The 10,000-nt window shown below is 45.0% G+C and overlaps 1 protein-coding gene across 1 annotated transcript; it reads left to right on the forward strand.

Annotated features, from left to right (window-relative positions):
* Positions 1 to 1,267: 1,267 nt before the first annotated feature.
* On the forward strand, positions 1,268 to 1,763 carry LOC121843509 (acidic proline-rich protein HP43A-like; the record flags this gene model as incomplete). Its single annotated transcript, XM_042313126.1, has 1 exon — positions 1,268 to 1,763. A coding segment is annotated over one exon (496 nt), but the record flags the coding sequence as incomplete, so codon positions are not given.
* Between the last annotated feature and the right edge of the window lie 8,237 nt (positions 1,764 to 10,000).

The raw sequence follows: 10,000 nt of genomic DNA on the forward strand, positions 1-10,000 counted from the left end.
GAGGGCCAAGCACGCCCACATCACACATCGATGGGGCTGTAGTGGAGAAGGTCGAGAGCTTCAAGTTCCTCGGTGTCCACATCACTAAGGATCTATCCTTGGCCCGCACACACCAACACAGTCGTGAAGAGAGCACGACAACGCCTCTTCCCCCTCAGGAGGCTGAATAGATTTGGCACGGGCCGTCAAATCTACAGTTCTACAGCTGCACCATCGAGAGCCTCTTGGCTGTCTGCAGTACTGTTTGGCAACTGCTAGGTATCCGACTTCAAGGCTCTACAGAGGGTAATAAGGACGGCCCAGAGGGCCGAACTCCCAGCCATCCACGGCCTCTATTAAAATAGTTAACCAAATAACTGACCGAACTATCTGCGATGACCCTTTTTGCATTTTGACTCATCACATACGCTGCTGCTACTGTTTACTACCTATCACTTTATTCATAGTTATATGACCAAATCTACCTCAATTACCTCGTACATTTACTTGTGCGCCGAGCACCAATTTATCGTCACTCGTTGTTCATCTATTATAAATTGTATTGAGTGTTTTACTTTCCTATTATTTCTCTATTTTCTTTCTCTCTGCGTTGTTGGTCCGTAAACATTACGAAGCATGTGAAGAATAATATTTGATTTCATTTGACATCCCCCTTCTCTATCTCTGCTTCTCTCTCCCCCTTCGCTCTCTCTGCCTCTCTCTCCCCCTTCTCTCTCTCCCTTCTCTCTCTCTCCCTCTCCCCCGCTCTCTCTTCCCCTTCTCCTGTCTTTCTCTCTACTTCTCCCCTCCCTCTCTCACCCTCTCTCTCTCTCTGTCTCTCTCTCCCCTTCTCTCTCTCTCCCTCTCCCCCGCTCTCTCTTCCCCTTCTCCTGTCTTTCTCTCTACTTCTCCCCTCCCTCTCACCCTCTCTCTCTCTCTCTCTCCCTCCCTCTCTCACCTTCTCTATCTCTCTCTCTCTCTCTCGCGCTCTCCCCCTTTCTCCTCTCTCTCTCTGCGTGGTTGTCATGGTGACAGCTTGTTCTCTTCACCAGTAACCTGCTGTTCATCAATCACTTAATTACCCATCTTTCCATCCTTCTATCCCTTCATCTCTCTGTCTCTCTATTTTCCTTCTGTTCAATCCACCCTCCATGTCTATACCATCTCTATTCCCACATTAGTACTGTAGATATTTAAAAATTATATTTAAAACAAAAAAAAACATTTCCCCTTAAAAAAATTATAGTAATTCAGCGTAAGTCCTTTTGTGGGCAAAACCCAAACCCAGAAGAAAAGCACAGCAACCTAGAAATACACCAGGGGTGGAAAAAGAGAGAGCCGCAGAACAACAGACCCGGCCGCAGAACAACAGACCCGGCCGCAGAACAACAGACCCGGCCGCAGAACAACAGACCCGGCCGCAGGACAACAGACCCGGCCGCAGGACAACAGACCCGGCCGCAGAACAACAGACCCGGCCGCAGAACAACAGACCCGGCAGCAGGACAACAGACCCGGCAGCAGGACAACAGACCCGGCCGCAGAACAACAGACCCGGCAGCAGGACAACAGACCCGGCCGCAGGACAACAGACCCGGCCGCAGAACAACAGACCCGGCCGCAGAACAACAGACCCGGCCGCAGAACAACAGACCCGGCAGCAGGACAACAGACCCGGCAGCAGGACAACAGACCCGGCAGCAAAACAACAGACCCGGCAGCAGAACAACAGACAGTCCCGGCCGCAGAACAACAGACCCGGCCGCAAGACAACAACAACCTAGAAATACATGTGTTTATAGCCTCGCTACTGTTTATAGCCTACTGTTTATAGCCTCTCTACTGTTTATAGCCTCGCTACTGTTTATAGCCTCGCTACTGTTTATAGCCTCGCTACTGTTTATAGCCTCTCTACTGTATATAGCCTCGCTAATGTTTATAGCCTCTCTACTGTTTATAGCCTCGCTACTGTTTATAGCCTCGCTACTGTTTATAGCCTCTCTACTGTATATAGCCTCTCTACTGTTTATAGCCTCTCTACTGTTTATAGCCTCGCTACTGTTTATAGCCTCGCTACTGTTTATAGCCTCGCTACTGTTTATAGCCTCTCTACTGTTTATAGCCTCGCTACTGTTTATAGCCTCGCTACTGTTTATAGCCTCTCTACTGTTTATAGCCTCGCTACTGTTTATAGCCTCTCTACTGTTTATAGCCTCTCTACTGTTTATAGCCTCGCTACTGTTTATAGCCTCGCTACTGTTTATAGCCTCTCTACTGTTTATAGCCTCGCTACTGTTTATAGCCTCGCTACTGTTTATAGCCTCTCTACTGTTTATAGCCTCGCTACTGTTTATAGCCTCTCTACTGTTTATAGCCTCTCTACTGTTTATAGCCTCGCTACTGTTTATAGCCTCTCTACTGTATATAGCCTCTCTATTGTTTATAGCCTCTCTACTGTTTATAGCCTCGCTACTGTATATAGCCTCTCTACTGTTTATAGCCTCTCTACTGTTTATAGCCTCGCTACTGTTTATAGCCTCTCTACTGTATATAGCCTCTCTACTGTTTATAGCCTCTCTACTGTTTATAGCCTCGCTACTGTTTATAGCCTCTCTACTGTATATAGCCTCTCTACTGTTTATAGCCTCTCTACTGTTTATAGCCTCGCTACTGTTTATAGCCTCTCTACTGTATATAGCCTCTCTACTGTTTATAGCCTCGCTGACTCAGTCTTTTTACAGTTGTTTTATTTCTTTACCTTCTTATTATCCACCTAATACCTTTTTTTCACACTATTGGTGAGAGCCTGTAAGTTTTATTATTTATTAAGGTTAAAATCAGCATTCAGGGCTTGAACCACACAGTTTAAATCTGATCCTAGATCTGTTAGTTAGTGATAGGCTCCATATCTCTGATCTATGTTATCTGATCCTAGATCTGTTAGTTAGTGATAGGCTATAAATATCTGATCTATATTATGTGATCCTAGATCTGTTAGTTAGTGATAGGCTCCATATCTCTGATCTATATTATCTGATCCTAGATCTGTTAGTTAGTGATAGGCTATAAATCTCTGATCTATATTATCTGATCCTAGATCTGTTAGTTAGGGATAGGCTCCATATCTAATTATTTGTTTTTCTTATCTCTTACTTAAAACATTGTTTTTTTTAGGTATTTTCTTAAAACTGCATTGTTGGTTAATGACTTGTTAGTAAGTAAGCATTTTACTGTGAGGTCTACTACACCTGTTGTATTCAGCATTTCACTTTAAGGTCTACTACACCTGTTGTATTCAGCATTTCACTGTAAGGTCTACTACACCTGTTGTATTCAGCATTTCACTGTAAGGTCTACTACACCTGTTGTATTCAGCATTTCACTGTGAGGTCTACTACACCTTTTGTATTTAGCATTTCACTTTAAGGTCTACTACACCTTTTGTATTTAGCATTTCACTTTAAGGTCTACTACACCTGTTGTATTCAGCATTTCACTGGAAGGTCTACTACACCTTTTGTATTTAGCATTTCACTTTAAGGTCTACACGTGTTGTATTCAGTATTTCACTGTGAGGTCTACTACACCTGTTGTATTCAGCATTTCACTGGAAGGTCTACTACAACTGTTGTATTTAGCATTTCACTTTAAGGTCTACTACACCTGTTGTATTCAGCATTTCACTGTGAGGTCTACTACACCTGTTGTATTCAGTATTTCACTGTGAGGTCTACTACACCTGTTGTATTCAGCATTTCACTGGAAGGTCTACTACACCTGTTGTATTCAGCATGTCACTGTAAGGTCTACTACACCTGTTGTATTCAGCATTTCACTGTGAGGTCTACCACACCTGTTGTATTCAGCATTTCACTTTAAGGTCTACTACACCTGTTGTATTCAGCATTTCACTTTAAGGTCTACTACACCTGTTGTATTCAGCATTTCACTGTAAGGTCTACTACACCTGTTGTATTCAGCATTTCACTTTAAGGTCTACTACACCTGTTGTATTCAGCATTTCACTTTAAGGTCTACTACACCTGTTGTATTCAGCATTTCACTGTGAGGTCTACTACACCTGTTGTATTCAGCATTTCACTGTAAGGTCTACTACACCTGTTGTATTCAGCATTTCACTTTAAGGTCTACTACACCTGTTGTATTCAGCATTTCACTGTACGGTCTACTACACCTGTTGTATTCAGCATGTCACTGTAAGGTCTACTACACCTGTTGTATTCAGCATGTCACTGTAAGGTCTACTACACCTGTTGTATTCAGCATTTCACTGTAAGGTCTACTACACCTGTTGTATTCAGCATTTCACTGTAAGGTCTACTACACCTGTTGTATTCAGCATTTCACTGTAAGGTCTCCTACACCTGTTGTATTCAGCATTTCACTGTAAGGTCTACTACACCTGTTGTATTCAGCATTTCACTGTAAGGTCTACTACACCTGTTGTATTCAGCATTTCACTGTAAGGTCTACTACACCTGTTGTATTCAGCATTTCACTGTAAGGTCTGCTACACCTGTTGTATTCAGCATGTCACTGTAAGGTCTACTACACCTGTTGTATTCAGCATTTCACTTTAAGGTCTACTACACCTGTTGTATTCAGCATTTCACTGTGAGGTCTACTACATCTGTTGTATTCAGCATTTCACTGTAAGGTCTACTACACCTGTTGTATTCAGCATTTCACTGTAAGGTCTACTACACCTGTTGTATTCAGCATTTCACTGTAAGGTCTACTACACCTGTTGTATTCAGCATTTCACTGTGAGGTCTACTACACCTGTTGTATTCAGCATGTCACTGTAAGGTCTACTACACCTGTTGTATTCAGCATTTCACTTTAAGGTCTACTACACCTGTTGTATTCAGCATTTCACTGTACGGTCTACTACACCTGTTGTATTCAGCATGTCACTGTAAGGTCTACTACACCTGTTGTATTCAGCATGTCACTGTAAGGTCTACTACACCTGTTGTATTCAGCATTTCACTGTAAGGTCTACTACACCTGTTGTATTCAGCATTTCACTGTAAGGTCTACTACACCTGTTGTATTCAGCATTTCACTGTAAGGTCTCCTACACCTGTTGTATTCAGCATTTCACTGTAAGGTCTACTACACCTGTTGTATTCAGCATTTCACTGTAAGGTCTACTACACCTGTTGTATTCAGCATTTCACTGTAAGGTCTACTACACCTGTTGTATTCAGCATTTCACTGTAAGGTCTGCTACACCTGTTGTATTCAGCATGTCACTGTAAGGTCTACTACACCTGTTGTATTCAGCATTTCACTTTAAGGTCTACTACACCTGTTGTATTCAGCATTTCACTGTGAGGTCTACTACATCTGTTGTATTCAGCATTTCACTGTAAGGTCTACTACACCTGTTGTATTCAGCATTTCACTGTAAGGTCTACTACACCTGTTGTATTCAGCATTTCACTGTAAGGTCTACTACACCTGTTGTATTCAGCATTTCACTGTGAGGTCTACTACACCTGTTGTATTCAGCATGTCACTGTAAGGTCTACTACACCTGTTGTATTCAGCATTTCACTTTAAGGTTGTATTCGTCGCACGTGACAAGTAAACTTTGATTTGATTTGTGATTGCACATCTGTTTTTTATTTAGTTATGTGTTTGTGTAGCTGATGTGTGTGTGTCCGTGAGTGTGTGTGTGTGTGTGTTTGTGTGTGTGTGTGTGTAGCGGATGTGTGTGTGTGTGTGTGTGTGTGTGTGTGTGTGTGTGTGTGAGTGTCTGTGTGTGTGTGTGTGTGTGTGTGTGTGTGTCTGTGTGTGTGTGTGTGTGTGTGTGTGTGTGTGTGTGTGTGTGTGTGTGTGTGTGTGTGTGTGTGTGTGAGAGAGTGTGTGAGTGTCTGTGTGTGTGTGTGTGTGTGTGTGTGTGTGTGTGTGTGTGTGTGTGTGTGTGTGTGTGTGTGTGTGTGTGTGTGTGTGTGTGTGTGTGTGTGTGTGTGTGTGTGTAACAGTCATACTTTACCTTTTCTGTCAGTGTCACACCAAGCTCCAAATCATCTTCCAGATCAGCTGTCCAGCTCCAGGTGTTTTCTCCTGTGGTTATCAGCTGTCCAGCTCCAGGTGTTGTCTCCTGTGGTTATCAGCTGTCCAGCTCCAGGTGTTTTCTCCTGTGGTTATCAGCTGTCCAGCTCCAGGTGTTTTCTCCTGTGGTTATCAGCTGTCCAGCTCCAGGTGTTGTCTCCTGTGGTTATCAGCTGTCCAGCTCCAGGTGTTGTCTCCTGTGGTTATCAGCTGTCCAGCTCCAGGTGTTTTCTCCTGTGGTTATCAGCTGTCCAGCTCCAGGTGTTGTCTCCTGTGGTTATCAGCTGTCCAGCTCCAGGTGTTTTCTCCTGTGGTTATCAGCTGTCCAGCTCCAGGTGTTGTCTCCTGTGGTTATCAGCTGTCCAGCTCCAGGTGTTTTCTCCTGTGGTTATCAGCTGTCCAGCTCCAGGTGTTTTCTCCTGTGGTTATCAGCTGTCCAGCTCCAGGTGTTTTCTCCTGTGGTTATCAGCTGTCCAGCTCCAGGTGTTGTCTCCTGTGTGTATCAGCTGTGTCTGTACAAAATATGTCTCCCTTCCAACACACATCAAAGAGGGGAATTTGTGGTCTGAGTCACACACTCCACGATCCCATTATATCGTTTAGTTCCAGGGGAAGAAAAAATATTTTCACTCCCATTCAATCTCATTATTCAGAAACTCACTAAATGAGGAGCAGTCTTTCCTGTTTGCCATATCCTGTTAGGGGAATCTTGTGATATCATGGAACGTAGGATAGACAGATCTCGATCGGGCAGTATGTCAATCTCTTTCCTCCCTCTCCTCTGTCTCTCTCTCTCCTTTCCTTCAGTCGTTTCCTCCCTCTCCTCTGTCTCTCTCTCTCCTTTCCTTCAGTTGTTTCCTCCCTCTCCTCTGTCTCTGTCTCTCCTTTCCTTCAGTCGTTTCCTCCCTCTCCTCTGTCTCTCTCTCTCCTTTCCTTCAGTCGTTTCCTCCCTCTCCTCTGTCTCTCTCTTTCCTTTCCTTCAGTCGTTTCCTCCCTCTCCTCTGTCTCTGTCTCTCCTTTCCTTCAGTCGTTTCCTCCCTCTTCTCTGTCTCTCTCTCTCCTTTCCTTCAGTCGTTTCCTCCCTCTCCTCTGTCTCTCTCTCTCTCCTTTCCTTCAGTCGTTTCCTCCCTCTCCTCTGTCTCTCTCTTTCCTTTCCTTCAGTCGTTTCCTCCCTCTCCTCTGTCTCTGTCTCTCCTTTCCTTCAGTCGTTTCCTCCCTCTCCTCTGTCTCTCTCTCTCTCCTTTCCTTCAGTCGTTTCCTCCCTCTCCTCTGTCTCTCTCTCCTTTCCTTCAGTCGTTTCCTCCCTCTCCTCTGTCTCTCTCTCTCCTTTCCTTCAGTCGTTTCCTCCCTCTCCTCTGTCTCTCTCTCTCCTTTCCTTCAGTCGTTTCCTCCCTCTTCTCTGTCTCTCTCTCTCCTTTCCTTCAGTCGTTTCCTCCCTCTCCTCTGTCTCTCTCTTTCCTTTCCTTCAGTCGTTTCCTCCCTCTCCTCTGTCTCTGTCTCTCCTTTCCTTCAGTCGTTTCCTCCCTCTTCTCTGTCTCTCTCTCTCCTTTCCTTCAGTCGTTTCCTCCCTCTCCTCTGTCTCTCTCTCTCTCCTTTCCTTCAGTCGTTTCCTCCCTCTCCTCTGTCTCTCTCTCCTTTCCTTCAGTCGTTTCCTCCCTCTCCTCTGTCTCTCTCTCTCCTTTCCTTCAGTCGTTTCCTCCCTCTCCTCTGTCTCTCTCTCTCCTTTCCTTCAGTCGTTTCCTCCCTCTCCTCTGTCTCACTCCTCCTTTCCTTCAGTCGTTTCCTCCCTCTCCTCTGTCTCTCTCTCTCCTTTCCTTCAGTCGTTTCCTCCCTCTCCTCTGTCTCACTCCTCCTTTCCTTCAGTCGTTTCTTCCCTCTCCTCTGTCTCTCTCCTCCTTTCCTTCAGTCGTTTCCTCCGTCTGTCAGCAGCCCTCTTCTATTCCACATCCCAGTACCGTAAACTTTTCTGGAATATTCCTTCTTCATATTGTATATAATAATACATGATGTTTTTCACCACCGAAGATTCCTGTTCCTGGTTCCTGTTCCTGGTTCCTGGTTCCTGGTTCCTGGTTCCTGGTTCCTGTTCCTTGTTCCTGGTTCCTGGTTCCTGATTCCTGATTCCTGGTTCCTGGTTCCTGGTTCCCTTGGTGGGTCGAATCACGAGCCGGATAGAAAGAGGAAGGAGGTGGTTCTTGTTGTTGTTCATCTGTAATAGAGCAGGAGAAAAAATCATGTGTGTGTGTGTGTGTGTGTGTGTGTGTGTGTGTGTGTGTGTGTGTGTCTACGCGCACTTGTGCGCGTGTGTGTGTGTGTGTGTGCGCGTGCGCGTGTGCGCGTGTGTGTGTGCAGACAGTCTGAAAGCCCAGTACTAAATAAATACAAACGATTTGGACTTCCATTATCTTTTCTCTCTGGAGCACTCACTCCACTCCGACCTCTCTCTCTCTCTCTCTCTCTCTCTCTCTCTCTCAGGTGTCAAATACACACACACACACATACATACACACAAACACTGTTAATCATGACATGTTGACCTTGTTTCTCAAAAAATATATTGATCTTGGTGAAATGTCAACTAGACTGTAAGTCCGCCACCCAATTGGCTCCCAATTCCCTACATAGTGTACTGCTTTTGACCAGAGCCCTCAGGGTAGTAGACTTTATAGAGAATATGGTGCCATTGGGGACAAAGATTTAATACTGCCCACCTGCCTGTCCCAGCTGTCAATCAAATGTCTCTAAAGCTGACACCTCTATCAACAAAATCTAGGTAGCCTCACTCTCTCTTTCTCTCTCTCGCTCTCTCTCTTGCTTTCTCTCTCTTGCTTTCACTCTCTCTCTCGCTTTCACTCTCTCTCTCTCTCTGTCTATCTCTCTGTCTCTCTCTCTCTTTCTCTCTCTCGCTTTCTCTCTCTTGCTTTCACTCTCTCTCTCGCTTTCACTCTCTCTCTCTCTCTGTCTATCTCTCTGTCTCTCTCTCTCTCTCTCTCTCTCGCTTTCTCTCTCTCTCGCTTTCTCTCTCTCGCTCTCTCTCTTGCTTTCTCTCTCTTGCTTTCGCTCTCTCTCGCTCTCTCTCTCTCTGTCTATCTCTCTCTGTCTCTCTCGCTTTCTCTCTCTCTCTCTTTTCTTACAATATCTATTTCAATCTATCTGTGTGTTTTCCATTTCAAACACATCCTTACCTCTAGTCCTTCTGTTATTTTACTAAAATATCATTCCATCCCTTCCTCCACTCCTCCTTTCCCTTTCACTCCTTCACAAGGTTATAGAGATCAAACAAACCTAGTTCACCGTATCCTTCCGTTTGGAATCACAGAATCCCAGAATGTCGTATCCTCTCTCCCGTATCTCCCGGTCCATGTGACACGCTGCAACTCGGAAAACAGGCAACCCTCTCATGCTCTCTCTCTCACTCTCGCTCTCTCGCTCTGTCGCTGTCTTTCTCGTTCTCTCACCAGCTGTACAGCTCAGAATCTCTTCAGAGAACAAATCCTCTCTCTTTATTCATCCCTTCTTCCATCTCTACCTCTGTCCAGATCTCTCTGTCCGTAGATTGCATTTTAATTCATTTTAATCCCGGAGTAAAGAAGAAGAGAGGGATGAAGAGGAGAGGAAGAAAACGTTAAACGAGGAACGTGGAAAAACACCGGTGGAGATAATTCCCTCTGTAGGTTTTTTCCTGTCCTCCTTGTCAGCAGTCCTCCTGTTTTCATTTATCCTCTTATCTCTCTATCGTTTTACTCCTCTCTATTTTTTTGTCTTTCTCCAGGTGGATGGTGGGATTTGTAGCATCAACAGAAGAGAGAGAAGAGGAGTGTGTGTCTGCTTACCATGTGCAGGCTACACTGACTGATACAGAGAGAGACGGAGAGAGAGGGTGGGAGAGGTAGAGGGATGGAGCGAGGGTGGGTGGGTAGGAGAGAGAGGAGGGAAT

Source organism: Oncorhynchus tshawytscha, unplaced genomic scaffold (genome assembly GCF_018296145.1).
Source record: "Oncorhynchus tshawytscha isolate Ot180627B unplaced genomic scaffold, Otsh_v2.0 Un_contig_5883_pilon_pilon, whole genome shotgun sequence".
Classification (NCBI taxonomy): Eukaryota; Metazoa; Chordata; class Actinopteri; order Salmoniformes; family Salmonidae; genus Oncorhynchus; species Oncorhynchus tshawytscha.